Source organism: Epargyreus clarus, unplaced genomic scaffold, assembly GCF_041222505.1.
Source record: "Epargyreus clarus isolate Ecla_fem2 unplaced genomic scaffold, WU_Ecla_fem_2.2 ptg000009l, whole genome shotgun sequence".
Classification (NCBI taxonomy): domain Eukaryota; kingdom Metazoa; phylum Arthropoda; class Insecta; order Lepidoptera; family Hesperiidae; genus Epargyreus; species Epargyreus clarus.
This window is the reverse complement of record NW_027332217.1, coordinates 12,347,733-12,368,168: the sequence shown is the minus strand read 5'-3', so window position 1 is coordinate 12,368,168 and position 20,436 is coordinate 12,347,733. Positions and strand designations below refer to the sequence as shown.

The following is a 20,436-nucleotide window of genomic DNA, read 5'->3' as shown; positions in this document are numbered from 1 at the left end:
CCAAATTACAAAGCAAATTAACTGTTTGACTTAACCGATAACTTTTACTTAATAATATGAATTAACACTGCAAAGGTGACGGTTAATATCAATAGAAACTGAATCTTCGGATCAAATCATTACCATACTGCTTAATTTTTTGCTGTAACACCTTGGTTATGGACTTATGAACAAAAAATACAGTGTGGACTTTCCAGTGTATTCTCAATTATATTGTGACTCGTTTAACACAACCTTTCGCTTATTGGTTGTAATAGTTAAAAGTTTCGAATAACACATTGTCTTTATACATCGATGAAGTGCGAAAAATGCGTTATAATATTTATAAACAATATAATAAAATCTTCGATGTGTAAACGTCTGTGTTGTTGCCAAGTAATTATGGAACTAAAATAAATTGCAATTGACGACTTCAGGTGCAGAATGTATACCAGGAGATTCAATCTAAGTTTAAAGTATTTATGAGACAGTGCGTTCTAACTAGTGTAACTTAGTGAGGACCCAGATAGAATCAAAATATAGAGATTGTTATACTGATAATAATAGACCTATGCGAAACAGTGAGACTGTATTTTAAACAAAGAAATCAATTATTATGATTAACTTTTTAAGTGTTATTTGAAATACCACATTATTCAATTCCTACAGAACATTATTTCAAATCCGTATTATTTTTACATAAAATTATACATAGATCAACGCGGTAAGTATACAATAATAATTATCTAATGGACTAATATTTAAATGCATGTTTATCTTATTATTAATAATTGAGCTTAACATGCAACATTCAACAAAATAGCATTAATATAGCTCTAATAAATATAATATAGACATTTGATTTAACAAATAAATAGACAAATCTTTGAAACAATCATAAATAGTAAAGATCTCTTAAGTAAAGGAAATCATATCGAATCACAGCATTTAAAATATCATAATTAATTTGATCTCAATAGAAGGTCCCTAAAATGAGGCTACACTTTAAGTTTGCATATATAATGTCATTTTTTTTAATATCATTGAAAACATCAAGACGTCAAGGATGCAGTACATCTGATGGTAGATGGTCCCTATTGGCCAAGGACTTCATCCAGACTTTTGCTGCCCCTATACCATACCCTTCAAACCAATGTACAACTCTGTTCTCTCTCATCACTACCTTGAAACATATTCAATTTCGTAATATTATTAATTTCGAGTTGAGCATGTTAGGACGAAGACACACAACCTAAGAATAATTTCAGCTTTAATGTTTTCATCAAAACTAATCACATAGCCTCATTTTAGACACACTTCTAAGATCGGACAGCAAATAGATTCAGAGCGAATATATCTATATTAAAACTACAGCATATAATATGTAATCTCTTACAATCAGTAACTAACATCTCTCGTCACTAGTAATCTACATTAAAATCCATACAAACTTGCTAAATCTTAATTATAATTACCAATTGGATTCAAAATTTTCATAAAAATTCGAGTATATGGCAGTTACCGTTCTCAATTCTCGATTATAATTCCTTAGTGGTCGTTATTGCTGTATTAAAATATCACTATTAAAACGAGTATATCCGTTAAAAAGTAAAAATGACTAGGATTAATACTGAGTAATTTTAATGTGCGCTAATTTTACTATATCGTAATATTTTTAGGGCTACAGTGAAAACGAGTCTTGCATTTCTAAAACCTTAGCGCAACATACCGCTATAAAATATTAATATATAAAACAGAAACTTTAACAAAACAAACATTTATCGTCTCTTCCGATCGTCAAAAATAAATTTGTAGTTTATTTGTATTACCAAATAGTACATTACAATACGAGGACGAAAAATTTTTTATATCACGGCGTGCGTAAATGGACGTTTTACGCACGCTTCGCGTGCGCAAAACCCCCATTTCCGACCCCGTAATATAAAATTTTATACAACACGCGGACGAAAAATGTTTTTCTGACTCGTGTGATTGCAGTCCTCGCCTGCGGCTCGGCCTGCAAACTCACACTTGTCAGAAAAAAATCTTTCGTCCTCGTATTGTAATGTACTATTTCTGACAAGTGTGAGTTTGCAGGCCGAGCCGCAGGCGAGGACTGCAATCACACGAGTCAGAAAAACATTTTTCGTCCGCGTGTTGTATAAAATTTTATATTACGGGGTCGGAAATGGGGGTTTTGCGCACGCGAAGCGTGCGTAAAACGTCCATTTACGCACGCCGTGATATAAAGTAATTTAATGATACATTGTTGGTGACGCCTCAAAGCATTTGTTGGTTCAAAGGTTTGTTGCTTGCAATGCTCTGTTGTGAATAAAAGATACCATTTGTAGTTGCATTATTAATAGTGAAGTAATTTGAACCTCATAAATGGTTGTCAACGACAATTATGTGTAGTGTTACAAACAAAAATCATATTAAAGAGTCCTTTTGGTTATTTAGTTTAAAATATATGTATACTTACTATGTTATTTTAATGTTACTATTTGACAAAACAGTTTTAGAAATACAAGGCCTAAGGTAAAGATATCCTAGAGTCTAAAGGGTATATGATTTAGCAATTATCAAAACGATTTATCAAGATTTTTATAGATTTCATACCTTATTATAAAACTTACAGGGCTCAAAACTGCATGCATTCTAGCTGGCCTACATTATATTAATAAGAGACAAAGATTGGTTTCAGATTACTATTATAGAATTGGTAAGCACCTTAAACAAGAAACTAGTAGTACATAAAATATGTTCCCATTCAATTTAATTTTTAAAATTGGCCATAAAAATAACTTAGCTATCTAAATAAAGAATTGAGCTAGCTTTAGTTCTATATAAATCCAAGTAAAATCTTTTCAACTAAATATTTTGTATTTATTATCTATAATATATAAATGAGCTCTACCAAAATGTATCCCTACATGAACACACATACACATTCAGCATGACGTGTTTATGTTGTTTAAATTACATATGTATCATAATTATAATTAATAGATTGTCTTTGACAACAATTATTTTATGCGATCGTTTATGCTGGTTACTTCCTCAAAATTAAAAAAAAAATGCTTGCATAACATGTGTAAAAATACAACCATAAGTAGCAAAAATTAACATGTAGTTTTTCACCTATTAATCAATGAATATCAATAAATATACCATGTGGTAGCTTGTGATAAAATTTTTAACATCACCTTAGATGGCCAACAATCTATGGATTCATTGAATTTTTTTTTTCTTTTCGACTGGCCACTTTACCAACAATTACAAAAAATGCAGTAAAATCACAAAGGTTAAAATTATAAAAGGTGATTGTCGAATTTGATTAATTCGGATAATAATCCTTCACAACTTTGCAAACAGTCATTACTCATTACAAAACATACCTTGTTGACTTATAGCTAACTTTATGCTGCCTCCTTTATTCCATTCTGTGTGCCATTTGTATGGCCAAAGGTGGCGGTACCATTTGCCATAGTGGTTTGAGGTCCTCCGAGGAACGAAGTGAATGTAGTGTCGCGGCTCATCGGTGGCTCCAAGCCCTCCGAGAGTGGTATACAGTCGAGAGTAGGCACTGTATACTCCCTGGAATATACAATGTTTGTGTTATTGTGGAAAAGCTATATTTAACGGAAACGCGCGGTCAGTTTGAGACAAAATTTACAGAGCATTGCAGTCTCTATGTTGTAAAATACTCTATTATGCCTTTAAAATGATACGTTATTTTAGCAGACTTCGTAACAGTTTTTAACTATCCATCAAATCTTAAATATTATTGTCAGATTACTATCGCCTGATCAAACAAATATTTTTATCAACATTTATAAATTTAGACATTTAAAACAAATTGTAAACCAGCCTTTTTGATGCGACGCCATATCGTGTGTACATGTTGAGCCGTAAGTCTGGCGCATATTGTATAAATCACAATATTTTCTGCCACCCTTATACAAAGAAGCAATATAAAATGTGGTGAAACTGTACTTTATGACCCGTCGAATTTGATGTTGATTTTGGGTCGGGGCGAGGGGGAGGTCATAGTAACTTCCCCTGTGAAGGGGGTTGCGGAAACCCCCCTTTTTAAATTATGAAGTTACCTATGTACATGATTAGTTACCTATGTACGGCGCGTGGTTTTATATTATGTATATTATTAGATTTCTTTTTAACGCGGGTAAAAGCGCGGGGCTCAGCTAGCTAGTGATTCAAATAAAGAAGGTTAGTGATGTGGTACTGACATGGAGACGTTGTCGGGCTGCGGCGCGTCGTGCGCGTGGTGCGCGGGCGGCGGCGGGCGCGCGGCGCGCGCGCTGAACAGGAACACGCCCACCACCGCCAGCAGGTACGACAGGAAGTACAGCGCGTGGAACTAAACAAACCAGTTCATTTAATTTTGAAGGTGGTAGAACCCTCTGTGGTTCGACTCCGGCGGCACCACCGCCAAACCTATTTCTACCTAATGACAGCAGTGTTAGGCGCTGCTGTGTCCGTTTTGAAGGGTGTGGTAAGGGAGACATACTTTTCTAAGGCGTTCCAGCTTAGTCCTCAGGGGTAGCAGCGCATCTGTGGCCGATCTCAGGTAGGTATATCTAAACTTATCTGCGGTTGATTGCAGATATCCATGGGCGGTAGTAGCCACTTACCATCAGGTGGACTCCATGCTCGTCTGTTACTCCTATATTATAAAAAAAAAGTTCAACTCTGTTGCTTTACACAGTGGTGGACTAAAGTCGTCAGAGGCCTGGGGCGGAAAGTTAAATTGAGGTCCCCAATGTAATAAGTTGATTTTATTTTACAAAATTACAAATATCTCATTACTCGCCGATAAATACGATTCGGGCGACCTTTTTTTTGCTGACTTATTCACATTTCACATATTGTTCTGTTCTGACGACTTTTTTTTAGATACTTAGCAACTGTATTTGGGAGATCTCCCAGGACCGCCCCTTCATCCCCCCCCCCCCTTAGTCCGCTAGAGATTTAACATCAAGAAATGATTGCAATAAGAAACTGTTGTAATAGATGTGGTCTTCAGCTGCAGCCACATATCTTTTTTTATTGTAGAAGCAAATAAGCATGCAATTCACCTGAAAGTAAATGGCATATATTCCACCCTAATATTGACCACAAACATGTTGATACCCCCTGAGAACTAAAGAAAAAGTTTTTGTGACCAGACCCTTCAAACCAAGAACACAGCAGCAATTCACTGCTGTTATTAGCCACAGCTAGGTGCCATCAGAAACAAACCACAAAGGGTTCTTCTAGTTCCAGTGTACATGTGTCCATCACTTACTATCAGTGAGGAAGTTGCATCTTCAATTTCATAAAAAGATATTATCAAAAAATCCATAAATATATAATAAACATTAAACAATACTTACCTTAAATTGAAAGATGTACATCCCTGCAATAAGTGTGTAGTAGTCCGCAGACAAAAATGACAGATGTAGTATGATAGATCCAGCATCTCTTAGCATAAAACTCTGCAATATCTGGAATACTGTCTGCACTCCGCAATAGCTGCCCAAGTGCACGATTGTATCAATTTCATACCAGTTGAATGACATGAGATCACTGAATTCAAGGAAGAAGGTTTGGGTACAGGACAGAGTGCTGCCAATAAACCCTAGTAGGGCTAAGTATTCTGAGCAGGACTGCTTCTTAAGCATCATCTCTTGAAGGACTGTCACCATGGCATAGAGAAGAGAACCAGCCAGGCATAACATGTCACCAACTAGTTGATTTTTGCCTGAAAAGTAAAAAAACATAATTTAAAAACTGATCATATTAAAAGAACACTAAATCTGACAATAATGTAAATGATGACATAACAAAAGTATAAAGTATCTATAAGTAACACAAGTGAAATATAAAATAAATAATTTTATATGGATAGATAAGCTATAAAAAATATGAAATGAGTTTTTGGAAATTTCAAATTTATATTAAAGGCCTATGTATAAAAATGTTTGTTAACAAGAAATACTTGAGTTAGATTCTGTAAAGATAGCAACTTCATATTTCATACCATCAGTCGGAGCACCTTCCACATCAGCCCACACGACACAAACAACGGCCATCAATCCCAGTGTGGCACCAGCTACATGAGCGACTCCAAGTCTTTGCCCCCTCCATGCCCCCCCGACCAGAGCAGCCCCCACCCCACTGCAGGCTAGCAGCTGTCAGCTCAACACTGACGTGAACCTCTGGGACATTACTAGGAGCCAGTTGGCTTCTACATCCAAGCTGCATGCTATGATGACTATCCACCATTGTCTAAAATGTGAAGAAGCAAAGTTGGAAACCTTTATATATATGCACTTTATAATTAACCATGGAATCTACTTAAGTGATTAAATCAACTAAAAAATATATTTAAACTTGAATTATTTGTGGGCAAAGTTAATTATGAAAAACTAAAAAAAAGCTCAAGTTTCATCACACTATGAAAACATTGTTATCTTATAGGAATATTTTTTGTACTGTGTTCTGGTTTCAAAGAAGTGGTAAAACATACTTACTAAGACAATAGAAAATAGATCAATTTTTATGTAATTTTAGCAGAAAAATAAAAAGTATAGTAAAATTTACTTCATGACCATTACCTATTTTTTAGGTCAAATAATAGAAACTGATTTATGAAGAAAACATGCAGTAATATAAAAGTTATTAATTTATTTATTTTTGAAAAAGATATTTAAAAGTATCCATACAATTAAACCAATGAATAACAAACTTACTTTGCCAATTTCTGAACACCATTACACAGCAAGGTAGGCGCAAATAGGACAAATAGCACTACATAGGGGACTATGAGCTGGCCAGTGATTGGGAACTGCCAGGTAGCGCTCTGCAGCAGCGTCGTCAAGATACACTTGCCGCTTAACAGCAACGATAATACTTGCCCCAAAATTATCCCTCGCCACACCTTCCTAAAACCAACAACACGTATTATTCACTTCACAATACACATAACATGTTACTATCATTGACAGAAAATAATCATAAAGTTCATAAACACAAAAAATAAATAAATCATTTTCACGATAATAACCATCGACCGAGTTCCGAAAAGTAGGCCTCCACTTTATCACTGAAGCTCTCGTTCTCCATCGTTATGAGCAAATTCTGTGACAGTCTACATGAAGACTACAAACTGGGAGGCAGATTTCCGACCAAAACTACAAAAAATAAAAGAATCAGCCATAATTTAATGCAACAAGGGCTTGGGCTGGATAAAAGCAAAACATTTGGGTGAATGACATTAGAGGAAACGTTTAGAATCAATTTCAATCAAACAGGCTATAATGTTTTATAACATAGAAAACCATTGTATTACTATATATTAAATCAAAATAAGTTAATAAAATACTTAAAGTCCGTAACCTTATTTTCCCTAACTCAGAATAATTTTAATTACCAAAATAAGAACGGTTTTACGTTTACACAAAGTGTTTCTCGTAGTCGTTGTGTTGTGTCAAACTCAAATGTATCTGTCACTGTAACTGTCAAATGTCAATCAGTGACAAGATTTGACAAAAAAGCAGACGTTTTTAGGTTAATGTTAAATAAACGACGCCGATTTTATTTTTTAAATAAACAAGTATTCATTTATTTGTCGAATCACTTAATCTTATCAAATCATGGGTGATGGTAAGTATTTTTATTTTCTGTAGTATTCCTTTCCCACTTATAAATATAATTGTTATTAAATAATAACAATTCGTTCTCACAAAAATAACATTCCTTTATTTATGTTCTTTCAGAGGATGTAATCCGAAGAAGGTTGCTGATAGATGGAGACGGAACTGGAGATGATCGGAGATTGAATGTGTTATTGAAAACATTAATAAAATGGTGTAACAGTACAGACGAGAAAGCTGAAGAAAGGTTAGGATTTTGTATTTTTACTTACCTTAAAAGTTTTTTTTTAAGTTAGAATGCATCTGTCAAACAGCATTTTGCCGGAGTGGAAGATTATAACCGTTCATTCCGTAATGATCTGTGTTCAGCTGTGGGACAATATTAGATTGATGAAGCATCTTGTCGCGATTATATTGCCTCTCGTTATCTTTCTCAGCTATCTATCTCAAGTTATGCAAATCCATGTAAATGTAAAATGTTTCTACTTCAATTCCTGAGTAAATGAAAACTTTATTTTATAATTAAAGTTTCTTTTTGGGATGTGAATCAAGATACAACACCCAGAACCTCCTAGTGTTAGGCAATGATTGTGGAAAGTATTTATACATAAACTAATTGTATTTATTACACATTACATAACTATTTTTATTTTGTTTCAGTAAGTCCACTCATGATCGAATGCTGGCCCAACTAGCACAGTGCGAGTTTGCTGTGACCAAGTCCCAACTTGCTTCAGAGATGATGGCAGCAGAATTAAATAGCTACGAAGGACTCTCACAGATACTGGAAAGTGGTATTGAGATAGCTAAAACCAATATAGAGAAGAGCAAAATTGATTTAACCCAAGCTAAGACAGTCCGTAAGAACCGTATTGAGTATGATGTGTTAGCTAAAGTCATAAGTGAACAGCCAGACAGAAAAGAAACATTGGAGCGACTGGGTACATTAAAAACAGAACTGAGCAGCTTAGAAACAACAAAACAACAGCTTGAAAGCCGGTTAGCTTTAAGGAAGAAACAGTTCCATGTATTAGTTACATCAATACACCAGTTACAGGCATTGCTGGATGAACCTGATGATGTGGAGTCCAGTTCTGAAGATGTTGAAATGAAAGTGGTTAAAGAGTCTTAGGTTCTTTTAGATTGTACATGAATGGATTATTAAATCCATTATAACATTTAGTTTGAATTAAAAATATTGTATACATGTAAGGATTGCCAGTTAGGCTCAAAAAATTAACCTCAAGATTCAAATTCTATAATTTTTTTTAAACTTTTGCATGATTTTGTCACACAAAACATCATTGTCAACCCTTGGTCTTCTACAAAATAACAGATGTATGATTGTTAGTCAATTTTTGTTCATTGGTTTAGACATAGACCAGAGACCAAAAGACTATTTGTTGGTAACATTAAAATAATTTAAGTCTTACAGATATTGTAATGTGCAGTGTAAGGTAATGAATATGAGAAACAAAATAAAATTTACTACATTTTTCACACTTGTTTCAATGTAACTCTGTATGATTTGCGTTTTAGCCAGGATTCATAATTAAACTCTAAACACTTCATTGGATAAAAAGTGTTCAAAAATTACCTGTGGCCTCGAGGGATATCATGACCTTCAAATTTATAAATATTTCTATTACCTACTTAAATCTCATTAACGTGTCTATTATGTGCGTTTTTTGTAAAAGTAAAAATATATCACGATATTTTGTCGGTCATGTAATGCACAAAGCATTAGCTCGGTTTATATACACTAGACTAGTTTTTGCCCGCGGCTTCGCCCGCGTTTAAAAGAAAATAGTATAACATACTTACATACATAAAACTGAAAATGCCATCAATTTTGCTAAAGATCATCATTTGAATTTGATCAATAGCATAGTTTACGATTCAATCCTTACTAATATTGATTAAAATAATCGATGTTTTGGGTCCAAAAGATCGATTCTCCGATTAATCGATCTTAGATCGCCATCCCTAGTTCCCGTGGGATTTCCGGGATAAAAACTATCCTATGTCCTTTCTCAGGTCTCAGACTATCTTAGTACAAAATTTCTTTAAAATCGGTTCAGTGGTTTGGGCGTGAAGAAGAGACAACCAGACAGACAGGCAGACAGAGTTACTTTCGGATTTATAATATTAGTAAGGAAGTAAGGATGAGTTTTGAGTTTTAAAGGTGGAAAAAGCTTTCCTTTAAGCGTGGCGGTGACACTATCCATTTTACCCTTAGCATCTATTCACATGTACCACAACCACAGGTTACGTGTGATTCCTGCAGCTTCTAGATAGACTGGCTCTCATGAGCAGTGGTCGCTAGTACCTTCCGTGTCAATAACTATATACTTTTCGCAGGATGGAACCACCGACGAAATTGTCGTTTAGACGTGGCTGAGGTTCGTGTGAACATGTACTTATACTCGTAACAGCAGTTTGTAATGTAGCTGTCTTGAGCGTAGATTAGTAGTGTTGAGGTTTGAAAAATGTAAGGCACAACACATTCTAGATACTCAAAGCATATGCTTTTAACAAAATATAACACATACCAGAAAGCTGCAAACATAATTTATCTACTGTATTTATAGTAGCGTACCTACTGTGTCGTTTATCTCAGTACTTTTAAGTACCTTATTTAATTTTACTGTGTACTCACTAGAGTACCTACTGTTTAACAAAAACAACCCATTCTACCAAAAATGAGGCTAAAGGGTGTTGATTCGTGTTTAGTTTGCTGACACAAAATAAACAAGGGCCCTTGTAATGTAATGGACTTAAAGTATTCAGTTTATACGAGCACACCTCAAGGTTTCTGGACCTATAGGACCACTGGCATTTCACCTCTCAAATATGTATTTTTCTTGAATTATTAACTTAACGAGCTTCGTGCCAGACTGGTTACCTACTGTCTAGGGAGTTAATAGTAGAAACGCTCGTAAAACCGTCTGTGTTGTGTACTCTAGCAAATGCAATATTAATACCGACACTGACCACGTAGAATTTAAATTTATTTTATACATTAGCGAGTCATATATTTGTCTAAAAAGGAATGAGAATACATTATTATTGGTTTCACTTATTTAACCTGTAGCGGCAGAAAACATTTTATAGGTAGAACCCACGTGAATATGACTACCTCATACGAGTAGTTACAGCTAAAAGAAATCAGCTATTGTTATAAGTGTGAACTTGAGCTTGTCAAGTTGGGGGTTTAGGGTTCAAATCCCAGGTTTGGTTTTATTTTTAATATAAGAGTTTATGTGAAATTAATTATTTAAGGTAGAAAGGTAGAAGGTAGGAAGGTAATTAAATAATTAACGTAAAGTTTTAACATCTCGAGTACCTAAATCTACATGAGTGAAAATTCTAGAAAAATATTTGTTAAAGATTTGTAAAGTCTACCAATCTGTATCTTCTTGGTTAGCATAATAGACTATGATCTAAGCCCTTCTCATTTTGAAGGAGACTCGTGCCTGGCAGTGGGATAATAATGATTTAATTATTGACCAAGTTACACGAGCCACAATAATTGCTTACAAGATAAGCTTAGGTACTCTGATACTCGGAAAATAACGCCTGTGATTTGAGGGATGGAAGAGACTAATGGTAATAACAAGGAAATCCGCTTTAGGAGGTTCCACCCGTCAACGAACCGACTTTATGGTGCCGCACCTCCTGTCGCTCACGCAAATGCAAGCGCCACTTTGGGGGTTCGACCTGACTAGATGTCTTGGACTAATCACACTAGATTTTTAACGACATGGGACAAACACATACAAAATTGATTATACAAACCTAAAACCAGAACAAAATTAAAACTTTATGTGTGGCATCGGTACGGCAATCGTACCGTAAGCGACCCGCGGGTGGTCATAATCGTGTTCCTACCATAAAAACATCATTAATTTAAATATAATATGCCGTAGAGTCAAACTTTGAAAGGGACGGTAAAATACTAAAATTAAATGTAATATGAAAGACAAAAGTTTCATTGGAAACAAGTAGGAGTGGCTCTAAGTGCCTACCTATTTATTTTTAAACTAAGACTAAGATATGAGAATTAATAGCAAATAAATTCCCAGACTTCTGAGAATTACGTTAGAATACAGTACTTCATCACGTATAGTATAGTTTGATTTATTACAGATCCTATTAGTGCTAGGTTTAATGTGAAATACGAGTACCTACTTAGATACTGAGTTCAAGCAATAGAGTAGTAAATACTTAACAACATTGGAAAAACCGGTCTACGCGCTTTTTTGTCCTAGAACATAGAACAAAGTGATATTATTTTTAAATTCGATGTAATTTTCTCTATACCCACTCGTAAATCATTATGTTGTACCTACATCTATAATTTAAGTAAATTATGATCTCCAAAATATATTTTACTAACGTACGACAAAATTTCCAAGTGGAAAAAATCATCAGATTTTGAGGGTCACTTTCAATAATTACTTATCAAATGTAATAAATGGAGCATGTATTATTTATATAACCACCTTTTGCTTAATAAAAGAAAAGCTTTAAGCATAAATGTTACAAACATTAGTGTCACGAAGCTGGCACGACGTGGCACGGATATTGTTTAATCGTGCATTTAAATGAACTCATTTTTATGACTGTTCCATTAGCTGACTAATGAGGAAAACATAGTTGAAGACGGCTGAAACTGTGTGTAGACGACGTATTTTTTCGATGTAGACTTTCTACAAATATTATGTAGCTACGTACTAAAGTTTAACGCGCAAGTCCGCGTTCGGGTATGCATGCAGCGCTCACAAGTAAACTGTAGAGGAGAGCGCTCGCACGCGTCCGCGCCACAAAAAATAACTTCGAAACTTAACGCACGCGATCCGTAACATAAAATGCCCTCATTATGGGACTATTTACATTTTAATCGACAGTACCACAACAAGAGGAACTTGGAAGAGGGTCTTTTCCAAATCGCGTCGCAGACTTGCAATATTCTCGTAAAGGTCAACAATACGAACAACATAAACTTAACGAGAAATAACAGGAGCGATGAATATGGGTGCGCTGGCCCTCCTAAAGGAAAAAGCTCGATGCAAGTCTGTGTTCCTAAGTTCAGGAAAAACTCCATCACTTCTGGGTGCAATCCAGGATTATCGGTGAGATATATTTTTATTATTTTATTAACTGATTTAAAAAAGATAAGTTTTAGGTGTATGTATTTATGTATGATGTGTTTTTATTTGCATTTTTTTTATTTGAAAGGCTATACCATTTCTCGGCGGTAAGTTAAATAAAAAAAACTATGAACATATAGTCTAAACTCGGTCTATCTATTATTTATTCAAAGTATACTGAAGAAATCTTTTTTGCTCTGATTTTTTTTACTGGAATTTCACTTAAATATTATGATGTAATTTTTATATGTGTCATTTAATAAGATAAAATATATTTTAGTGCCTTAAACTGGTCCGGGTTTTTATCGATAATTATTAATATCATTAATTAATAAAATTTGTAAAAACAAAATGCGGTGAGTTAAATAAGAATTATAAACAAGCTATTGTACATATAAAACATGTAAAAATCTACTTAAACAATATATAATGTTATTTAAAACTTAAATGATATTGTTTAGTATCAAAACCAATGATAAAGAAAATGATTGTTTTTGTAAGGCTTTTATTTCAAAAAATAATTTTATTTATTGTAATTGGATTATTAATTGTATTATAACTTATAGAATACAAAGTACTTATAGAAGTATAACTTATAAAACTTTTAAGTAACCCAATTGAAATGTAAATTATTCTAAAAGTTAATTTACTCGCTTCCCTTGTCTGTTGATAATAACCGTTTTGCATAACAATTTCAGATATTCTAATGAGTTCATCATCGTCTTTTGTAAGGGATTAATTAAGAAAAATACTTAACAATAACCATTTACATTTTCACTTTAAAAAATAAAAGAAACTTACAGCATGTGTAGGCTGCATTATTAGAGATAAAGCTCTTATTTTAATATGAATGGTAATTAATAGCCTATAAATTATGTAGAGACAAAATTTAGTTATAGTTAAATCGACCACAACAATCAACTAAAAAATTAAAAATCATCTTTTGTATAGGAAACATATTAAATAACATATAGATAGGAAAAACCAATTTCGTTACATTAAATCCTTAATTTACCTTAGTTAATAAGATCAAGATACCTACATCACGTTTATTGCATGTGGCGGTGGATGTGACTGACCCTCTTCATGAACTTCATCAACAAACCACGAAGTTTCATTAGATGTCCCGCAATCCAATCTAGAGAGTAACTTCTAACTTGTACTGATATTGCTTAGTTTATAGACTAGAGTAGACAGGGGACATGACGTGTCTGAGGCGACACATAATTGGGATATTGACATCTCTTTCGGTGATACGACAGGGAACAAACATAGTAACTTTTGTCCAAATACTCTTACGACAAAACTTTTCTAATTAGTCTTCGTTAGAAATTCTTTGTGTCGTGAGTAGTGACGCATTACGAAAAGTTTACTATCCTAATGCGGGGTTTTCTCTCAGCATATAAAAGGTTACGCATACAAAGGTAAGTATAAGGGCTCGTACACAAAACTGCGATGCGACGTCGCAACGTAAAAATCTGCGAGCTCCCTCGACGCATCGCAAGAACTTGCGCATTAATTCGCATCGCACATTCCTGCGATGTTTCGTCACACTTGTTGACACCATTTTTAGTTCGTTCTGAGACAGCGTGTGGGTAAGACGTACATACCTGTATTTGTTGGGTGGGAAGACGTATACTTTAATGTAAAAAAATGACAAAGTACGTCGTTGTCTTTTTTATATTACTGATTGAGGAGCGCCTTGTTCTTTTAGAAACTAAATATAAAATAAACGATATATGATAAATGGATAAACCCAAAAATTTTCTTTGTTACTCTTTCCTGTATCTCTTAAGTAATAACAAAAGTGCACACTTCTTTTTACGATCAATACGAAAATATGTTCCGTACGGTTGATGGTTGTCGAAAGAATGGTCACCCTGGGAGACGCTATGCCGCACGATATCGCATCGCAGCAATTCGTGTCGCAATTTTCTGCGTTGCGAATTCGCATCGCAGTTTTGTGTAAGAGCCCTAAAGTCGTTATAAGTATACACGCACACTTCTAGAATTAGTGCGGAACACTTCGGATTTGAATGCGGGCTAATAGGAGTTCGAAATTCTCGCTTGGCTATTATGAAAGGTCAGTGTCCAGTGCCAATTCATCGAACTTTTTACGACTGACAGCTCACGTCCTTGTCTTCAGTGTAAAAGATGCATAAGCGCGCGAGGCATGTGCAGTTCAACTCCATTGTCTATCGGTAATATACGATAATAGTCGTGGCATTCCAACGCATCAACTTACGGAGTGTCTGTAGCGGAGGAGGTGCTGAAATTTTTGCAAGCTGTTCCGACTTGAGGTAAACGCACTGTTGTATTGTTTTGTGATCTTTTTTAATATTATTTTAGTGTGGCGTGTCGCGGTGCTGTTACCGCTATATTGATTTTACACGTAAAGAAAGACATCGCGAGCGCTGCATACGTTTCGTAGCCGTGTGACCTCGTTCCAATTATTCACGTATTATTGGCGGGTTTTCTGGGTGTTTTCGGGGATGACGCCCGTTTCGAGCTAATAGAAATTTAATCTGGAACGCGCCAATGCAAATTGACGCATGAGTCAGGTTCCTAAAGTTTGAACATTCATCGAACAGTACGTAATAGCGCAGGTTGGTCACGAAAGTGTATTCTAAGAAGCTATAGGTTGGCAATGTTCCTGTTTCATTTTAGAGATACCTCGAAGTTTTAATGGTAGTAGGTAGTCTAATAGATAATTTATTATATTATTCATAGTCCTTGCAGAGATTGTTTTTTATTAGGACCATTGAATTTTTTTTGGCGAATGAGATTAAATGAGTTTGATCTCATTTAATCTCATTCGCCAAAAAAACTGTGCGCGGATTTGTCTGAAAACAAAGTTTCTAGAATTAACAAAGACTTTTACGTTCCAGTGGCTTCACAATGTTATATACTTATTTAGTATTCCCGAATAATGTCAATTTGAGAGCGGTAGAACCCTTTGTGGTTCGACTCCGGCGGCACCATCGACACACCTTTTTCTGCCTCATACGAGCAGTGTTAAGCACTGCTGTGTTCTGGTTTGAAGGGTGTGGTAAGAGAGATATATTTTTCCGAGGCGTTGCAGCTCAGTCCTCAGAAGTAGTGGTGCACCTGTGAACGATCTCTGGTAGGAATATCTAATCCTATCTGGGGTCGATTACAGATGTCCATGGGCGGCAGTAGCCACTTACCATCAAGTAGACTGCATGCTCGCCTGCTACTCCCATATTATAAAAAAAAAATTTTCATTGTCAAAAGCTGTGTTAAAACAGTTTTATTAAAGTAATTTAACACGTTCAAGGGTTGTATATGGTATTCGTATAAAAACGATCAGTCATTTAATGTCAATTAATTATTTAAAAAAATATCTTTGTTCGTTGATAAAATCATTTTGTCGGAATGAAAATTGCTTTTCAAGGAAAAGTAATAATGAAGCTTTATCGTAATTAATATCTGTATAAGGGTTGTACTAATAAAATATTTTATATAAAAAAGAAAGTTTAACAGTGTAACATAGCACAATATTATTTTATTTCTATAGAATAATTCTTACGTAGACCTGGTGGGTAAAGGTCATCCTCCTGCCATGCCGTGATCTCTGCATGCGTTTGATTTCGGATAAAACAGATATCTGAGTAAAATAAAACATCTGATACTAAACTTGAAACTACGGCTGAAACTATATTTATTATTATTTCGAATAAATGCCATTTACCTCGTGAGCATAGAAGTGGGAAAATATGATTGGTCTTTATTCTCACAATTCTATAATTTAAAAGTATATCGATAGAATCTAAAATGAAATGTTGGAAAAGTGGGACATGTAACCTTTAACCGTAGACTAAGCACACTAGCGCTCTATCAAATTACTGATATTTTAAGTGGCCTAGTTTTACGACCCTATCGCCCAAAGGTCTCGCTACGGCGTAGCCTGGCTACGAGGTTGTAGCAGATCCGTAGCACGTAGCTACGAACAAACAATTTATCCTGCAATCGGTAAAAATAAAAGCAAGTTTCTTTACAGATATTTTTTGATGTAAATAAATCTATTATATAGTATTATATGAAGTAAAGATACTGTAATGTTTATTAAAAAAGTTAGATAAAACGAAATGTTGAGTAATTGTGATACAGGCTTACACAAACGGCTTAATTAGTTCATTCCACAAATTTTCAGAGCGATGATACAAAATACAGTCGATATTAAACCCAGACTAAGTATATGATATATTTTATAGTACTTCAGTATACTAATTAATTATTAAATACATTAAATATTGCATACGTTGACCATTTAAGCTTAATATATCCTTAATTAAAATGTATTATTGCCTGATATCAAGTTGATATTTATAATCATATCGCAGACTATAAATTGCCCTTTTATAGAGCCAGGTCAGGGACGGTAGAAGTGCACTATTTAAAAGTCTAAGTTATTTAAACTTCGTACGTACATTTCTTGTTTATATTTAGAAAGATGACAGTAATAATCATTTTAGAATTTTACATAAGTAATAATTAAAGAAATAAAGCCCCCATATTTATGCCTTTTATAGATTTTTCATTTAAAACGCAAAACCTATCATTATTTCTTTAACATTGCATTTTAACCGTTCATGAGACTGGCCTTGTGACAGACGGACAGACAGAGGAGGCTTAGTACCTAATTGGGTTCCGTTTTTACCCGTTATTTACCGAAACCTTGTCCCTGTAGTCTCGGGACTAGAATAGGGCTACGGTATCCTCTGCCTGTCGTATGAGGCGACTAAAAGGGGGCTTGCGGGATTGCAGGCGGCAAGAGTGGGAGCTCGAACCGTCCAGCAAGTAACCCCGGGAAGGACGATGGTGTGTGTGGCCGCTTACCGTTGTAAACACTAGGTGTGTGGGAGGAGCGTAAACTGCTTCCCCACGGAAGAAGCTCTATTGGAGCATCGCACTCGGAGGACTCCGGTTGTGTTCCATCGGAGATCCCGGAGTTCTCCACCAAGCGCCGAGGACGGCCACCGGGGGGATTTTAGTGCGGTAAAAATCCCACATAACCTGGCGTCGCTCCCACGTGGTTGGGTACTTTTTGAAGGTTTCCTCCTCGTAAACAAAAAAAAGGTACCGAAACCTAAAAATGTAACATTTAAAATATCAACATTTTATGTACGAGTGTACTTACACTATAATCATGTTCTATACAACTGCAATAGTAGCTAATAGATCATTCTCAATTGCGAGGGAGTGGGACTGGTAATGAATACAATTTTAATAGAATATCAATTCTTCAGAGGTAGAACAATGGCAATTAATTAATGATTGTATTGAACCGCGATGTAGCGTTGCTGGGTTTTGATTTGAAGGAGGAACGTTAGTCAGTTTTTAATGTAAAGAGTACATTACATTTGCACAGATTCTTTAATATAGACAAGAAAAAATATTTAATTAGAAGGACGTTTTTTTTCCGACAAATAGAAAAACAGAGTTATAAATATTAGAACAGGAGCCTTTCGTTTTGCCAACTTATTCCACGGGAGGCCACTGCTTTGGGACTTTCCCTTAACAAAGAAATTTTGAGTTAGGCTTTTCTTTTTTTTTACCACGCTTTTATTAGCTTGACCTGTATATATGTATGTATGTAACGGAATCTTTGAACTCGATTTTTACCCACTTTGAACGGTACGATTTATTTAAAATTTTGAAAACTTATGAAGAATCGATGACAATACACGATTTTAATAATTTTATCTCATTCACCTTATTAGCATCGTCAAGAATCAGCATAAACGATTTTCCTTGTATAATTTTTGCGTTTTTTTTGTTGTTAGTGATGGAATACCTACCATACACGACAGTAGACTTGATATCTAAAGTAATATTAGTAATAGACCAGATATGGAGAGAAAAAGTGTCATTTAAAACTTTTTATGAATTGGTAATAATAATAACATAGGTATATGTCATATTGCGATAGATGTCAAACGTTAAATAATCTGAAATGGCAGTGTGAAGTAAAATGAAAGTTTTGTATGAAATATTAACATTGTCTGCATTATAGCCCTATTTATTAACTCTCTTTGTTATTAGGAAAAATTGTTTCCATCAAAACGTGGAATTATAATTGTTTCCGTTGAAACACAATATGGGTAGTGCTTTACTGCGGCTTATCGCTAATAAAAGGCTATAAAAGAATCGATTTCGACTTAACTGTGAAATACTATAGCGCACGAGTAACACATTGCCTACTAACGCTATTAACTAGTTCGATTCCCAGTGTGGCCATATTTATGGATTTGATTATACATATATTTACTTACATATGTTTAGTCTAACAACAAAATATTAATCTATATATTGCTGTTTATAGAAAATATGTAAACATATTCTTAATCCTCTAAACTAGAACCTAATCAAATTAAATAGGTACTGAGATCGAATTAGTTATAATACGAGTAGGCAACTGAATTCGATTTAGTAATGATACTCAAAAGTCAAAAGACGTTTAATAAACAGTACGTTTGCATTAAACTTATACAATATCTATACGTTGGAAGGACTTGGATAACTCTATTCCTAATTTTAAAACAGGTAGGCGTTTGAAAACCTTTATATAATATCCCAGGTGACGTTGGCTGCAGTTAAATATGGCTCGCCTTCTTTTATGTAATACCTAGTGAAAACGGTGGAAACATTTCCCAATTATGTAACACAGAACCTATAGGTAGAGTATTTCAAAAGTGCAGTCTGCCTAATAGTAAGTGGTTGAAGAACTTTTAAGAAGAAATTTCAATATGAACGTAATTTATAAAACTTTCTTAGGGAACTCGTAATTAAGAAACTAAAAAGGTACTATATTTTAGTTATTGTTAAAGTAAAAAGTTGTAATAAGAAGCGAAACTACCAAAAATAATGTCAATAGAATTATTTAGTGAAAAAACGGAGGGTGCCCTTTCAGGGCCCCCGTGAGATCCAATACTCTGGGCATATGTCCTATATTGTGTCTTTATGGCAGAATCGTTTCTGCTGCCCGCGGACGTTTTTTCAAACCGTAGATGTCCAGATTGAGGTTTTGGATTTCGTTACAGTTCCTTCGTATATTTTAAATAAGTAAGTAGTTGTAATTGTAACGTAATTTTAAAGATCCATACAGAAACACAAGTCATTAAAGTAAAGGTCTAAGTATCATAAAATTTGCTGCGTTCCCTCCGTTACAATTCTCATAAAACATAAAATAGTATGGCAATATACAGTGTGGCCCATCGGCAAGTGACCGCCCGAAATTTTCTGAATATTCATGAAAAATGATGGAAAATAAACTTCAAAAGGGGGGGTCTATCTTTAATATTTTTGAAGTTATTCAATTTTTTACTTTTTAAGTAGCGTTTGTGACCTTGGTTTACATTTTTTACCATATCTCCTACGTTTTTTGCTCGATTTGGATTTTGTTTATTGTTTCTAAAAGCTGATGAGTTACTTTAACTGATTTAGTAACATTTCTTTCAAAACTTTATAGACTATGAAAAAAAAAGGGACGTTTAGCCTTTTTTTTTCAAAAAAAATATGTTGTTTTTTTTTGAAAATCAAGTGTAATTCCAAAAAATGTCCCCATAATAGCACTTTTTAAATAATTATTTATAATCTACTAAACTATTAGAGTTTATTGTCAG

General features: G+C 34.5%; 4 protein-coding genes across 4 annotated transcripts in view; 2 read left to right on the top strand and 2 right to left on the bottom strand.

The window, feature by feature from the left end:
• Positions 1 to 3,172: 3,172 nt before the first annotated feature.
• Positions 3,173 to 6,146, bottom strand: LOC140745006 (solute carrier family 35 member F2). Its single transcript, XM_073076748.1, has 4 exons — positions 6,023 to 6,146; positions 5,376 to 5,743; positions 4,230 to 4,360; positions 3,173 to 3,576 (listed from the first exon to the last, which is right to left on the bottom strand). Exons 1-4 carry the CDS (start codon positions 6,072 to 6,074, stop codon positions 3,399 to 3,401), a joined length of 729 nt encoding a protein of 242 aa, XP_072932849.1. The 5' UTR covers positions 6,075 to 6,146; the 3' UTR covers positions 3,173 to 3,398.
• LOC140745008 (solute carrier family 35 member F2-like) lies at positions 6,116 to 7,256 on the bottom strand. The gene is made up of 3 exons (XM_073076749.1): positions 7,049 to 7,256; positions 6,735 to 6,926; positions 6,116 to 6,270 (listed from the first exon to the last, which is right to left on the bottom strand). Exons 1-3 carry the CDS (start codon positions 7,105 to 7,107, stop codon positions 6,177 to 6,179), a joined length of 345 nt encoding a protein of 114 aa, XP_072932850.1. The 5' UTR covers positions 7,108 to 7,256; the 3' UTR covers positions 6,116 to 6,176.
• Positions 7,257 to 7,508: 252 nt separating this feature from the next.
• Positions 7,509 to 8,772, top strand: thoc7 (THO complex subunit 7). Its single transcript, XM_073076746.1, has 3 exons — positions 7,509 to 7,647; positions 7,761 to 7,884; positions 8,298 to 8,772. Exons 1-3 carry the CDS (start codon positions 7,638 to 7,640, stop codon positions 8,767 to 8,769), a joined length of 606 nt encoding a protein of 201 aa, XP_072932847.1. The 5' UTR covers positions 7,509 to 7,637; the 3' UTR covers positions 8,770 to 8,772.
• A 3,671-nt stretch (positions 8,773 to 12,443) lies between these two features.
• The window catches only part of LOC140745003 (5'-3' exonuclease PLD3), a 65,527-nt gene continuing 57,534 nt past the window's right edge, over positions 12,444 to 20,436 (top strand). The window contains exon 1 of the mRNA XM_073076743.1: positions 12,444 to 12,772. Within this exon, the coding sequence (XP_072932844.1) occupies positions 12,509 to 12,772 (264 nt within the window). The 5' untranslated portion in view covers positions 12,444 to 12,508. The remainder of the gene's footprint in view (positions 12,773 to 20,436) is intronic.